This window comes from Melopsittacus undulatus, chromosome 1 (assembly GCF_012275295.1).
Source record: "Melopsittacus undulatus isolate bMelUnd1 chromosome 1, bMelUnd1.mat.Z, whole genome shotgun sequence".
Lineage (NCBI taxonomy): Eukaryota > Metazoa > Chordata > Aves > Psittaciformes > Psittaculidae > Melopsittacus > Melopsittacus undulatus.
The window spans coordinates 117,275,410-117,290,957 of record NC_047527.1 but is presented as its reverse complement, the minus strand read 5'-3'; the positions used below and the strand labels follow the sequence as shown (position 1 = coordinate 117,290,957).

The following is a 15,548-nucleotide window of genomic DNA, read 5'->3' as shown; positions in this document are numbered from 1 at the left end:
CGGATTGGGTCATGAGGACAGGGTGTCAGATCTTCATGGGAGCATGGTATGATGTGAGAGTAGTCCCATGCTGCTTCCTGGGTGGAGGTGCTGCACGAGAGGAACTTTCCATCACCAAGGGTAATCCTAAATCCACCTCTTCCATTTCTTATGCCACTGTTTATTTTCTAAATTTATTCTAATTTTAAACTGTCATTGAGGCTTTGTTTATTTTGCTTTGGTGCAAAGGAGAGGGAAGAGAAGAAAGAACTGAGAAATACTGTCATGTACTTTTTACATTATTACTCATAGCTATTTAGCAGAAAGCTGTCAGTTCTGTTGTTTTAAGTATTTCATGGTTACAACAACTGGCGACTAGTTGAGGAAGATGGGCAGTCTGTGGTGTTTTTCTCCTCTCTCCTCTGACCCTGTACTTTTTTTCCCTTTCACTGACTTGAATATCTTTTATCAAGGCATATACCATTATAGCTATTGACATTGACAGAAATTTTGGAATTTCCTATACTTAGTTTTTTAAATACTAAGTTCTGCCTAACAAGATTTCAAAATTTTACTTTTTTGACTGTGCTAAATATATATGATTTCAGGTGTAAATTGATTGCACAGAGGTTGAGTGGCAGGCAGACTATTTTGAGTGTTGGAGGTAGTCTCAGCTTTGTCATAGAAATAAGCAGACATTGCCAAGACTTTGACTATCTTTTGAACCATGCACTTGATTGTGGAGCTGGCTATCTACAAGCTGCAGAATTTGATGGGCTACTAACAAAATCTTCCATGACACATGTAGGCTTCATGTGTTTTACCCCTTAATTTGCTGTATTGTAAGCATGACAGCAACCACCATCATTTCAAAGACTGAGAACGAGGAAGCTTTCTTCCACAAATATATATGTATTTGTTGCTCTCTGAGTGTAATGTACAGTGAGTGTACGATCTTTTGGAGATTTAAAATTAAATAGTATTGTAAGTCTATAGCTATTAGAATTTTTATTGATGTTCTTATCAGTGGTATTCTAGTAAGTTATATTTAGAAATGTTAAAAAATGCAACTTCTTGTTCAGGTGTTAGCTTTGAGTACTGCTCATCACTTTGTTAGAGCATGGATGTTATTACAGGAATTTGCTGGCCATCTTGCCTTGAAAGCCATCAAACATTTTGCCATAAGTTTTACTGATGTGGTTACAGGAGCTGTATACTTGGGATTTGAGGATAGTAAACATTATAATCATAATATAAGATGATTGCATGAGGTAACTGCCTTGCCAGCTGCTTGTGGTTAGGAGCAGAGCTGAACTCTGCAACACATTCACGATTTGTACTTTCTTCATTGTTGACTTGTAGTGTACTCTGCTGCTGATCCCAGGAGCAACAGGACTCAGTATTTAAAGGGTGAGTTTTATATAAAACTGAGGTTCATCTTCCATTCTAATCTATATTTCCTGTGGTTTTGTTCCCCTTTTCAGGAGGATACAGATCATAATTATTATACTTCAAGGACTTATGGCCCATATGATTCTACCAGCCGGGATTTGTGGGTCAATATAGACCAAATGGAAAAAGACAAAGTAAAGATTCATGGAATCCTTTCCAATACCCATCGGCAAGCAGCAGTAAGTTTTTATAACTTTTCCTTCTTTGACTGACAGATATTTTTCACCAGTGACCAACAGCAGTATTATTAAGTATTGTGACAGCTGTTCACACAGCTTTATCTTTGAATTTTAGTCAAACTGTGGAAGTCTGCACAGCATTGCTGTGATTCCAGATTGCCTTTTTGCACCTACTGTGACAGTCCTTTAGAGATGCCTTTACAATTATATTTAAAATTCACCTCTGTTCTTAAGGATCACAAACTATGAAACAATAAACTAGTTGTATTGTTGATGTCAGAGGAAATCATAGAATCATAGAATATGGGCAGGGACACCTCACACGACTTCAATAACAACAGAACTGGGTCCAGGATTAGTTTGCTAAAGTTTGTCTCCCATGGAGTGCATCTGTGTTTGCACTCCATTTTGTAGGAGTTGTTGCACTTTTTTTGGGGGGGGAGAACTGAGGAAATTTATCCGAATGTCAGATAGTAACAGAGGTGATAGATGTGATTGCAGGGCATTAACAAAGAAATATCACGGAATGCAAATAATGATCCTTTTTAACCTATTGTAATCATGCTGCCTGGTAAAATGGGTATGAAAATAATGGGCTTACATGCTTAGAAGTTAAATGGAATGCTATATGATTTACAGAATGTGTTCTCAATTCTCACCTGTGGCTGGAAACTGCATACATAAAGAGCCAATATTAGCACAAATCAAATACAGAAAATTACAACTTCAAATTGTGGTTCAGGAGGTTATCTTTTCATCCATTCACCAACTTAGCTACAACAAAATGTTCTTGGGTTTTGCCAGTTTAAAAACAAAATCTAGTTAATGCCTTATTTGAAAGCTTTTAAAGAGGCAGGTGTGTTTGACAGTTTTAAAGCTGAGAGAAAAGCCAAGTTTAATTCATCTTTTCTCTCAGTTTATCTGTTATCTCCCTGGCACTAGCTAGGTGGCTGGCTCAGAGGAATGTGAAAGGCAGAAAGAAGGAATACTGTGGTATTTAGCTTCAAATACAAAAACCAGAGTAGTGCTAAATCCACTCTAACAGAGTCCAATATATCAAACATATTCCTCCAAAAAGACGAAGGATAATGCAAATGCAGAGGGTTAGGCAGTTATATATCTTTGAAGAAGATTTAATAAAATACTGTATCAGCTATTTTCTCAAGACAGTTTGTTTCTAATGAGAAAAAAACCTCAAGGGTACCTAAAAGAGAACCTGTATTCTGCTCTGCCTTCATCTGGGATTGAGGGAAGAAAATGGAAACATGTAAAAAATTGTAACATTAAAATTATCTATATAAGACAAAACATCTTTTGCTAATAAAAGTAATTTATGAGAATTGGGACCCAAACATTAGTGAAATTCCTTTGATAATTTTTAACCTACTCTTTAATGATTAGTGAAGATTACATCCTTCTACACTTTTGTTTTAAGCACTTTCATTTCAAGCACTTTTTTTTCTAGTTGGATCCCTGAGATTATACACTTAAAAACGTCAGTTCTAAGGGGGATGCTTTAAGTTATTGAACCAGAGATTTAAAATGAAACAATGCTTTTGATCTTGGGATGATATCAGTGTGGAGGACCATTCAGCAAGGCAGAGGGGAGCTTGGCAGCCTGAGGACTTCAGCTGTTTCTCCCCAGAACAAGCGGTTTAAGACTTCTGCTGAATGTCAAGTGCCCACTCCACCTCTCTGACAGCTCTAGAGGAGAAGGCTGTGGTCCCAGTTTAACACACTGATATCCATCTCTTTTCATCCTTACCCAAGTATCCTGGACTGTGAACTCAAGTGGCTGCAGCTGTATCTACCTACGGCGTTAGTGACGTCTTTTTCAGGAATTAGTTTTATGTTCCTCCAGACACACTTTTACAGTGTGTCATCCTGTAACACTTTGTATTTTATTTGTGTCTGGAATTGGGTTTTTTTGTATGTGTCTGAGCAATCAACCTCATGTGTCTTGCACAATGAACTTATTTATATAAGATCTGTGTTCTGTATAACTGTATAACAAATATAGAATCATATATTCTGAGCAGATCATGCATAACTAAGCATAAATTTCTTTCCTTCTCTTCCATAAACCTTGCTATTACTCTTTTTATAAGGCCATTTTGCACAATTTCCTGTGACTTGGTGATTTACATACTGATAATTTTTAAAGATTTTTTTCCAATTTGACAGTAGAACAAAGAGTTAAATATATGCTAAGTATTAATGATTTTTTTCTGATAATGTAATGGATTCTTTGAATCCTAAATATTTTATACTAAATTTGTGTGTTTTCTTTCATTCAGAAGTATGTAATCCTAAGGGTTCCCAGCAGCTGCAGTTGGCTTTACTTCTACAGGAAAAGTAATAAAAGAAGGATCCATGAGATGGTTTGGCTCTAAAAACAGCATAGTCATTGTCTGGGGAAAGTAACATACAAATATTAATGGAACAATTAAAATGTGTAGCACTACAGGATTTATGCCACTAAAAGTGAGGGGGATTGTTGTTGTTTTCAATATGTTGCCACCATCTTCTTAACTGTAAAATAAAATGTTAGGCCTGGCTTGGATGCTCATTGTATTTAGATTAGATATCGAATAGTTGATTATTCAGTCACTGAACTAGATACAGGAAATAAAATAGAATAGATACTTGAAACTTAATTCTTGGTCAGTCTATTCCATCATTTATGCATGGAGAAAAACATTTTTATTCCAGTAGGTTGAAAATTTGGATATTCTTTCTGAAAAATGAGGTATGCTTTCTAGCAGCAAAAGGCAAAACACATTTATTTCTAGTGGCTGTTAACACTCATAAATATTGTCAGGTCTTTATTCTAAACAATTGTCTATATTAAACATTTTTACATTATCAAAATTTAAGGCATCACTTTTTGAGAGAAATGAATAGGAGATCTGTACCTGGCTTGAGTGTGCAAAGGATCAAGTCTTTGTGACAAACATCATTATGCTGTTTGTATTATAGCAATTTAGGAGACTGTTAAGGGTTACAGCTTTCTTTTGAAGGAGTTTAATCATTACCATGTTATTTGGAAAGCTGATGCTAATAGGTAGAATGGACAGTAGTGTATAAAGGAAAGATGGAGTATTTGGTCAGAATATTAATTTTCAACGACCTTGTTAAATACATCATGTTTGGTAGAGCAAGGACATAATTTAAATGGAGCACATACATAATAAATACCGCATACATCTCAGCAATGAAAACTTTTTAGAACATGGTAAAAAAAAATATTTGGAGCTCATTCATGAGCTGTCTTTTGCATATGCCATTTTGATTAGAAATATTTGGTTGTATGTCCATGTTTATGCATATACAGAAAAGGTCATTATAACCTACTCAGTCCAATTAACACAATGCAAATGGATTTTGTATTCTAATTAAAAACAAAAAAGTGCTAATAAATCCTGTCAAAATTCTGTCTTCCACTTAAGTGGAAAGCAAATCTAATTTAAAGTTACTGTAAATCTTCAGCTGTTAATTTCATGCTAAATAATTCTTTAAATGCTTCTAGTGGGTGTAAATACAATTCTTCCTGAGGAAAGAATTACTCATATATAATCTGAAAATGTTAAACCCAGGATAGAAATAATGGTAGAGAAAATAATAGGAAAAAGGAGTGAGGGAAGCATTTTGCCTTTATTGAATATACAGACTGTCACTCTTTCTTAAACAGAGACATCAAAGGTTAGGGTTGAGGGACAGTTGCCAACACCCCATCTTCACACCAATTTTTAATGTAGCAACTCCTCCAAATAACAAATAATAATGGGCTGCATACCCTCTTCCTATTTGGGTTTCAGGCCATTATGGAAATTATTTGTATTTTATGGGATATAACATTTAAACAGTGAAAAGACCTTGCAGTGATTTTAGAACTCCGTTCTGTCATAACTACTGATTTCTTCAGAGCTTTGCCAAGTAGTACACCAGGTGACAGTTGCTGGTGGCCACAGTAATCAGTAAGCTTTAGGAAAGGAGTGTAATAGGTGGGAGAGAGCCACAGATGGAGAGGGAAAGTTAGCTTGAATTTGAATGGTGCTTTATGGTAAGCTTAGGTGAGGAGAAGAGGCTGTTCTCCAAATTACAGTTCTCTGCTGTGAGTTCAGCTAATAGAGGATGGTCACCTGTAGGCTGACTGGGGAGAAAAAAAAAATCTTTATTTTTCATTAAGCACCATAAGTTTGTTAATTTTCCGTTGAAGATTTCTTCATAAATAATTTCAGCTCCTAATAAGCAGTATAGAGAGGTTTTAGGAACTGGTGTCATGTAGGTTCGATGAGGGTTTGGTCTCCAGTAACCAGCCTTCATCAGATAAGCACCCAGGTAGCAGCAAGATGTCAGGGAGAACACCTGAATTGGAAAGAGCATGTGGCAAAGGAGCAAACAACCCACAGCAAAGTGAATAGGCATCTTATAAAACTTGTATTGGTAAGGCTGAAATATTGATGTCTCCTTTTAAGAGGTCAAAGCAACACTTTTTTAAGGAAAAACTCTACAAATCTTTATTAGTTTTATTCTTATGAAAGTGTTATAATGCCTGCTGATGTATTTTATCTTCTGAAGTCTTCAGTTATGAAGAGCCACTGTTTTCAGGTACTTAAGTGCTACACAGAATTGTTTCCAGTTAGCTATTGGGTGTTAGTCAATGAGAAACTGAACATGAGCCAGCTGCAGTGTGGACTCACAGCCCAGAAAGCCAACCGTATCCTGGGCTGCATCAAAAGGAGCGTGACCAGCAGGTCGAAGGAGGTGATCCTGCCCCTCTACTCTGCTCTCGTGAGACCTCAGTTGGAGTATTGTGTGCAGTTCTGGTGTCCTCAACATAAAAAGGACATGGTACTGTTAGAACAAGTCCAGAGGAGGGCCACGAGGATGATCAGGGGACTGGAACACCTCCCATATGAAGACAGGCTGAGAAAGTTGGGGCTGTTCAGCCTGGAGAAGAGAAGGCTGCGTGGAGACCTCATAGCAGCCTTCCAGTATCTAAAGGGGGCCTACAGGGATGCTGGTGAGGGACTCTTCATTAGGGACTGTAGTGATAGGACAAGGGGTAAAGGGTTGAAACTTAAACAGCAGAGGTTTAGACTGGATCTAAGGCAGAAATTCTTTACTGTTAGGTACTAGAATGGGTTGCCCAGGGATGTAGTGAATGCTCCATCCGTGGCAGTGTTCAAGACCAGGTTGGATGAAGCCTTGGGTGACATGGTTTAGTGTGAGGTATCCCTGCCCATGGCAGGGGGGTTGGAACTAGATGATCTTGAGGTCCTTTCCAACCCTAACTATTCTATGATTCTATGATTCCAAATTAAGATTAGCAAGGCTCCAGTGAAAAATAAAAAGCAATGAAACAGATGTTTGAAGTGGAGGATTTTTTTTTGTTTTTTTTTTCTCTTGCCTGACTGCACAATATCAATATTATTTTCTGGTGCTGTTCCTTTCAGAGAGTGAATCTGTCCTTCGATTTTCCATTTTATGGCCATTTTCTCCGTGAAATTACTGTGGCAACTGGGGGTAAGTAGCTTTCTAACCATTTACTTTGAGTAATACAAGAAGAGTTTCTTACAGCTATTTAAAACAACTTTTTTTTTTTTTCCAATCACCTGTATATGTCAAGAGACAAACTGCAGCATTTGTTCAGGAAATTTTGCTTTCCACAAAAGGAAACTTACAAAATAGCAACATGATGAAAAACCTCCAGCTGCTGAAGTTGAACTGTTCTAAAACTCTCTCATCGTAAGACTTTATCACATATAAACATTTTCTGTTTAGATATTTCCCCGCAGAAATCTTTTGTGCTTGTCTGGAGAAGTTGCATTTTCAGAGGTAGTGCTGGTGCCAAAACAAGGAGGGAAACTTAGTTTTTGCTTGCATGAGGGCAGGGCATTTGTTATCCAAACTTAAGAAGCCCTGCTAGAAGTACATAACTTGTCACCTGGTAAGCAAACACATTTTAGTGTATTGCCTTGGTGTGGTACAGTGTCTGCAACAGAACTATGGCATTCCTCTCCCACTTCTGTGGAGTAAAATGGGAGGTATGGTACAGCTTGAGCTCTTACTCCTACCGTTCTGGGAATCACTGATGACTCAGGGTTATGTTTTCCCTCCCACTCCTGCTCACACTGGATCTCCTGTGCTAGGAACAGCTTACCTCCCATTCCACCTCCTTGAAAGACAAAGAGGAGACCAGAGAAAAATGAAATATATGGAAGACAACAGATAAGAAAAATGAGGAGGAGTTGTGATCAAAAAATGGGAACAGGGAGTCAGAGGGCAGCGTCACAGGGCATACACCCCATAGCATCCCCTCATTCTTGAATGTGTCTAACAAGTTCATGGGCTCTGGCTGATGGCGCTCTTCCTTAGAGTTGTGACAGGACAAGTAGATAGAGATAGGGGCCACCATCACCAGGACAAATCCTACCCTAATCAAGGTTTCTCCTCATGCTATGGGTGGCCGTCTGGCCAGAAGTAGGAGATGTCTATGTCCCACTGGAGTTCTAAATGGGGTTGGTGTCACTTAAAGATTAGGGAAGAATTGCAGTGACTGTCTCAATGAGAGTAGGAGCTGGAACAATGATTCTCTGTGTTTGAATCTTCATTTTACTATAAAAGCGGAAGAGTACAAGAGATAGGCACAACTGAATAAAGGGTGTTATTAAATGGTTGATTTGCAGTCAGAATAATAAAAAAATATGCAGAATTATGGGTGACTTCAGTACCAGGGTTTTCTCTTCTTGATCAGCAGTGACATTTTGATGCTGATTTGGATCAGATGAGCCATGAACTAGTGATTGAGACTTGTCTAATTTCCATTCTGCTTGGGTTTTAGCTTCATTTTGGGGGTTGATTGTCAATGCCTGTATTTTCCTAGTAGAGGAGTTGCATTTGTTCCAGTGCCAAAATCAAGTACATGATCTGTGTAGCATGAAAAACTGGGTTGGGATGCATCTTGCACAGCTAAAATCGCAGTAGTGGAGACAGTGATCATTCTGCAAATGTGCCCTTATTCTAATGAGTGAACTTGGTTCCTTAAAAATTTGAGGTTCACTCTTCCTCCAATTAATTTTTCATGTGTGGTCACTCTGCTGGGCCTTCCCTTTTAATGGATTTTTACCACTGCTGTCTCTAGTATGCTCCAGTCATTGGTCTCCCCATCTGCCCCCAAAGTCTTGGGAGTAAAGTTAAGCTGCCAAGGAGAACTTTGTAGTAATACATTATGAGGGGAAATATTTTCTTTTCCTCTTGGTGTAGAGCATTTGGGAAATTTAGGTGGTTTTGGGTTTTGTTTTGTTTGGGTTTCGGTTGTTGCTTTTTATTATTTTTTTCTTTTTTTTTTACTTTTTAAAACATGTAAGCATACAAGAATAGATGCAGCTCTACAGCACTATTGCTGTTAAAGGAACACAATGATGATTCTGCTTTTCTTTTTGATCCATTTCTACTAAATAAAATAATCATGCTGTGAATAATCTATGAATTGTTGTTGAGCTAAATAGGACTTTAACATCAGTCCTTTTACTCTAGGCCACTGACATTAGCACAGGGATACTTCTGTCTTTTATATGACACTTCCATGATTTTCAGCCTCAAAATTAAGCATGAAAAAGTAAGATCTGGTCAGTAATAGCTTTAAAAAATGTATCTTGATAAAGCCCAGTAACTGTAAGTTATCCTGTCGATCAAGGACAGCATAAAACCTTTTCTACAATTTTGATTTCTAAACCCATTTAGAGGGAACAGATCAATCTATTTCTGTCCTAGCTCTCTGAAAAATGTTTTGCTCTGGCTATATTTGAAAATTTTGTCACAAGTCATTGGTTTTACAGTGACCTTGGCTGGATGTCAGGTGCCCACCAAGCTGCTTTATCACTCTCCTTCTCAGCTGGACAGAGGTAGAGAAAATAAGATGGAAAACAAAACCCTCGTGGATCAAGATAAAGGCACTTTAACAAAGCAAAAGTAAAGGTCATGAATAGAAGCAAAGAAAAAGATTTTATTTTCTACTTCCCATCAGCAGTCAGTGTCCCAGGAAGCAGGGTTACAGTTACGTGTAGCCGTTGCTCCTCAAGAAAAACATTATAAATAATGATTCCCCCTTGCTACCAAAACCTTGCTACACAAACCCAATATACACAATGTGGCTTATAGCCTGGCAACAAAGGACAGAAAGAGGTTTGATGTGCCCTTTATACTGTATGCTCTATTATTCCTGAATAATCAAGATTTTGCAATGGTGTTACTATTATAGATCTGGACTACTTCCAGAGGTTATTCTGAGATCCAAAGAATGAGAGAGTTAATGTGTACAGGAGTCCCACATGACAGATGTCCACTTCCTGGAAAGCAGTATATGATTAATTTTGCTAATGACAACACTACAAACTGTTTTTACTTCTGAATCATAAATCAAATAACCTTGTTGAAAGGAAAGTTGAGGACAATGGCACATTAAATCCCTGTCACAATAAAAATGTCTACCAAAATGGTTTCTGCCATTCTTCATGGAGGGTGCATTGTGGCACAGTAGGGTTTCCAAGTTAGTTAAGATGACTTTGAAATTGCTGTGATGTAAAACTCAACTTCTTTTTTTTAATTTTTTTTACTTGTCCTATCTTTGGCTGATATTTGTTTTCTTTTCCAAATGGTTTTGATGATCTGATTGCGGATTATGAAAGGAAGGACAGGGAGTTAAAATAACTAGTTTGAAGTCTTCATTCGCTGTTGTCCTTAGCTTGTATTTGACAAGGCTATTGAATTCATAACTAGTATGTAAGAGATCTTATGGTAGGATTAACATAGAAATTTTTATTTTTTTTTTTTTGTATGGCCATCCATCCCCCCACATTCCTATAGGGAGCATTTTTTTAAGCAACCTTTGAAGAGCAATCAAAGCCTTAACAATAGTAGATAAAATAGGAATGTGAGTTTATTTTCCAGAAGCTTTCTAAAGGTGGTGCTCCACAGGCCAGAAGTGTGGTTATTTTTGTATTAAGCCACTAATTAGTGAGTCATGTTGCGAATGTCAGGGAGCTAAGCATATGAAGTCTCTTTGTTGCCAGTCACGGACATCCCTGTGGCTGGGGAGGTGAGAAAACCTCCTCTGTGCTTCAGCTCTCCAGGCAGTAACACAGCCTTTCTCATGGGAGTCCTGGAAGTTCTGTGGCCCTGCATCCTACTCAACATGCAACAGTGCTTCATACTTGGTTGTATTAATTTTCTGTGCTCATGGCAGTAAATTCCTCTTGTTTATTTTCTGTGGCTTATTTTTTTGTTTATTGGTCTATGTTTCCTAGTGCAGCTTTGTATCAGACACTGTAAATTTAGGTAAGAATGTTTTTCCTTGTATGGCATCTCCCATTGTTACATTTCTCTATGGTATTGGTATGCTTGTAGCAGCATTACAGAGGAGTGTGGTAGCTAACCCAGATTATTATTGATTTTCATTGAACCTTATATTTGTTGTCTGGGATTGTTGTGGTTTAACCCCAGCCAGCGGGATAGAGGAGGCAATCAGAAAAGTGAGAGAACTCTTGCGTTTAGATAAAGACAGTTTTGCGTTTAGATAAAGACAGTTTAATAGGTAAAGCAAAAGCTGTGCACACAAGCAAAGCAAAACAAGGAATTAATTCACAGGTTCCCATGGGCAGGCAGCTGTTCAGTCATCTCCAGGAAAGCAGGAATCTATCACGCATAATAGTTACTTTGAAAGGCATCATCATTCTGAATATCCCCTCCTTCGTCCCCCAGCTTTACACACTGAGTGTGACATTAGATAGTATGGCATATTCCTTGGGTCAATTGGGGTTAGCTGCCCTGTGTGTATCTCCTCCCAGTTTCTTGTGCACTCCCTTGGGGGTGGAGTGGGGTAGGGTAAGGAGCAGAAAAGGCCTTGACTGTGTGAGCGCTTCTCAGCAATAATGAAAACATTCCTGAATTATCAATAAAAACATTCCTTTATTTATCAATGGTGTTCCAAAACATAGCCACATACTAGCGCCTATGAAGAAAATTAACTCTTATCCTAGTCAAAATCAGCACAGGGATTAAAAAAGGTTTTAATTTTCAATTTGGGAGTTTATCCTGATAGTTCAAATCATCAGAGTTCATGAGGGGTCTTAAAGCAGTTTTAGTCTCTGTTCTATCTATGGAATAACTGAGTATTGTTGTATATAACCTGTAAATCAAGAACATTCAATAGAACCAACCTGCTGAGTAACATAAAACATTTTTTATTTTCACATTTATCTATAGATATTTGGAAGCAGCAAAGGAAACAGCAAATAAAAAAATAGTTCTGTATTATCATACACTGGGAAAACAATATATGGTCACGGAACTTTTCTCTAGAATTCTGCTGTCAAGGAAATAGTTATGCAGTTGTTTATAACCGAATACCTTAGGTCTGCCAGATTTTATTGGACAGTGCAGGCAACTTGGCATGGGTACACTTCTGGTATTTTATTAGGGAATCCTTCAAGATATCTTCAAGTCTTTCTTTTTCTTTTTTTTTTTTTAACATGTAGTTTGACTTTTTGAAGGTAATTTTGTCTATTTCAGTAGCAGTCATATTTTTATAAGTAGTGTAATATATAAATACTGCAGCATGAATTCAGAGGCTGATTCTTAACTGACATAAAGTTTACCCTGTTTTGATGTAGTAATTTGTGCTGGTTTTTGAGCTAGGATAAGTTCAACAATATTCTTATCACTGCATTTTTTTTATTATAACTTTATCAAATTCATGTTGGTTTAAATAAGCCTATGCAATCTTCCTGAATCCATTCCTTGGCAGTTGAGGTTGAGGCATTATTTTTATCTAGAATTGATAGAAAAATAATGTATTATTTTATCAACCATATCTATTTCACTTGTTCCGTGTTTTTCCCTAACATCATAAAGAAAATTCAGTTATTACTATCAATACTATAGTTATCTTTGCTATACTGTCTGACTACAGTGACAGCTGCTGTAGTTAACATTGAGTACACTGATAGAGTTTTCAGGGATACCTGTACCATCTAAATGTAGCAAAGAGCTTTCACTGTATGAAGGCATAATTGCTTTTGAGGTTGGCATCTTGGGCAGCTGAAGTATATAATCTATTATTAATATTTGTTGGGAATCTAGCAGACAGGGACATGTGAAGAAGAATAATACAAAACCCCAAGCCCATTAATGCCTCAAAGGTAAATCTGGTTATCATGTTATTGTATGGGACTGACAAGAGAAAATTTTGAGGATTTATGCAAAATGTGGAACCTAAATGAATGGGATTGAAGTCAGGAGTTGAAAATCTGCTCAACCCATGCTGGACTCACCCAGATTGTAGGTGTCTGGGTGGAAATTTGAGTTAGAATTTTACAGAAATTAATGCTACTAGATGAACTGTACCAGGATGAGAAGATGCTGACCATTAGGGGATGGGATGAGTGAGAAGAGGAGGTTCCCTGCTGGAGTTGCAATGATCTGTTAAGGAGCCAGGAGCCCTATGAAGTAAATGAGCTGGAAGAGTTTTTACACTGAAAAGAGTATAGCTGGATGTGGCTTCAACTGTCAGAGAGTACTGGATTGTAACAAGGAGATTATATTGTCCCAGAAAATTTAGAGGAAAGAAAAACTTCAGCTGAAACAGATGGAGAGAGAAATCAAGCTGGAGGTCACTGCTCTTAGGATAAGTAAAACCCATTTAATACACTGGCAATATTAATAGTAGCTTCCAGTGGGGAAGCTACTGTACTGGTATTGAGGAGCACAGATGAGTGGCACAAGAAAGAAAAAGGTGTGAGTGAAAAGGTGAAGCTTCAGTGTTGCACTTCTTTGGTGCTCTCTATACTCTATCATTGGAAATAAGTGTATTTCTGAAGATATGTGAAATTTTAAACAATACTAGAAAATAATAGAAGAATACAAAACAAATAATTGTGACAGGCTTCCATGTGGAAAAATATGAAAATCAGCGTGCTTAATAGTACGTAAGTTACAGTAGGAAAACCACGGAATTGTAGGAGGATAGACTGTAAATTGAACAAGGTAAGAACAACCACCTGGTAACTTCTAGTAGGCAAGGATCATTATCTACTCCAGAAACCTCTGAACATGTCCATAATTGCCTGGATATCACATGAAAAATTCTATTTAAAAGACACATCCTCATAAGCATAACTTATAAAACATATATTATCAAGAAGTAAGAAATAAAAAGTAACATAGAAACAGGATGTTAGTATTTGGTGAAGCAAAGCAAAAGGGCACTGAGTGACATGGTTATGGCTTTGTGAAAGCATAGCTAATTCACAATGGGTTGACCATTGGTAGTGCTGGGAGGGGCACTATTAATGAGAGAGCAGTCTGAAATAACTCTGCTATGAACTACAGGCATGAGCATAGCCTGCATGGAATCTTAAAAATAAAACAAACAGGTTATATACAAAGAGTAAAATTTATCTAGCTGTGCCAACAGCTAGATCCGTGTTTGTCAGCCTGAGCTCATATCCAGTCAACAGACATGTAATGAACATAGCAGAGTCTGTGAACACTGAAGGCAGACATTTAAACTAAGTTCAATGAATGGCATCCTGTGTCTAATTCTGTCTATATATCAATTTATATATATATATATTTTTTATATATATATGTTGCTACAAAGAGTCTGGTGTGGTCAGCTCATATATAGATGTTTACCTTTTTTAGGTTTATAAAGCTGAGTTGACTATTGAGGTATTTTACCAGCTAGCATGAAGGTGGCTCCAGAAATGTCCACCTACCCCATGTAACAGTAAATGCACAAATATGGGAAGTCAGGAAAAACTGGAACTCAAAAGGACTCAAAGATGCTACAGAGAAGAAAATTAGTTGAAAATTCGTTTGTAACTGATAAACCAGTTAAAAGATAGCTAAAATAGCATCGTTTAGGCAGTCAAATCATAACACTGAAAATAAAATGCTTTGGATGTTTCAAACAACCTGGAATGCCAAAGACAGCATGTACTGGCCAAATATAACCAAGGGTATTAGAGGGCTGATAGGTGTGTACGGGGAGAACAGCAGTAGGAGCCAACAAAAATGTGCAAAAGGTTTTGTAACAGAGTAGGAATGGGTCTTTAAGAAGTAGTCCATGTATTATCTCATTCCTTCTGCTTACTGCTCAGAGATCTGGAAACTAGACAGCCTGTCAGGCACTTTCACAGCAAGCAATGGAAGCAAAGTACTGATGAATTTCAACAGGGAAGCAGACTATTCCAGAGACATTTGAGGCAATGACTTCTAGTCGTCCTGTAGTGAGTTTCTGACATTTATCTGAGGATGGGAATTTGGACACACATAGCCAGCCCTGCTGAAGTTGTAGCAAGCATTTGAATTTATAAGGACTGTATTAAAATCTTGTGAGATAATTTGACAAATCATTCTTCAGTAGAGGAACATTCTTGAACAGACAAAGGAGTTATTTGGAATATTTTTTGTGGTGGTGATGCTGCCTGAGCATTTCTACCACTGTTAATAATGAAGGAGTACCAAACAAAGAAATAAAAAGGCACCTCAATATTGAACTTGTAAACACAATCCAAGTGTCCAGCACAGGCTGGGATCTGCCCAGCTGGGGAGCAGCTCTGTGGAAAGGGGCCTGGGGGGCCTGGTAGACAGCAAGCTCGATATGAGTGGACTGTGCTGCTGTGGCAAAGAAAGCCAACAAGATGCTGGGTTACATCAATAAGGGCATCACCAGCAGAGGTACAGATATCCATATCCCACTCTACTCAGCACTTGTCAGGCCACACCTGGAATACTGTTTTCAGTTTTGGTCCCTGCTATGCAAAAAAAAAGATATAGACATATCCAGAGAAGGGCCACAAAGATCATCAAAGGACTAGGAAGCTGCCCCATGAGGAAAAGCTGAGAGAACTGGGTTTGTTCAGCCTTCAG

At 37.7% G+C, this 15,548-nt stretch overlaps 1 protein-coding gene across 2 annotated transcripts in view; it reads left to right on the top strand.

The window, feature by feature from the left end:
• Positions 1–15,548, top strand: part of PLXDC2 (plexin domain containing 2) — a 259,751-nt gene that overhangs the window by 132,893 nt on the left and 111,310 nt on the right. For both annotated transcript variants that reach the window (XM_005152966.4, XM_031052565.2), the window contains exons 3-4: positions 1,464–1,610; positions 7,070–7,139. In XM_005152966.4, the coding sequence (XP_005153023.1) occupies positions 1,464–1,610; positions 7,070–7,139 (217 nt within the window). The remainder of the gene's footprint in view (positions 1–1,463; positions 1,611–7,069; positions 7,140–15,548) is intronic.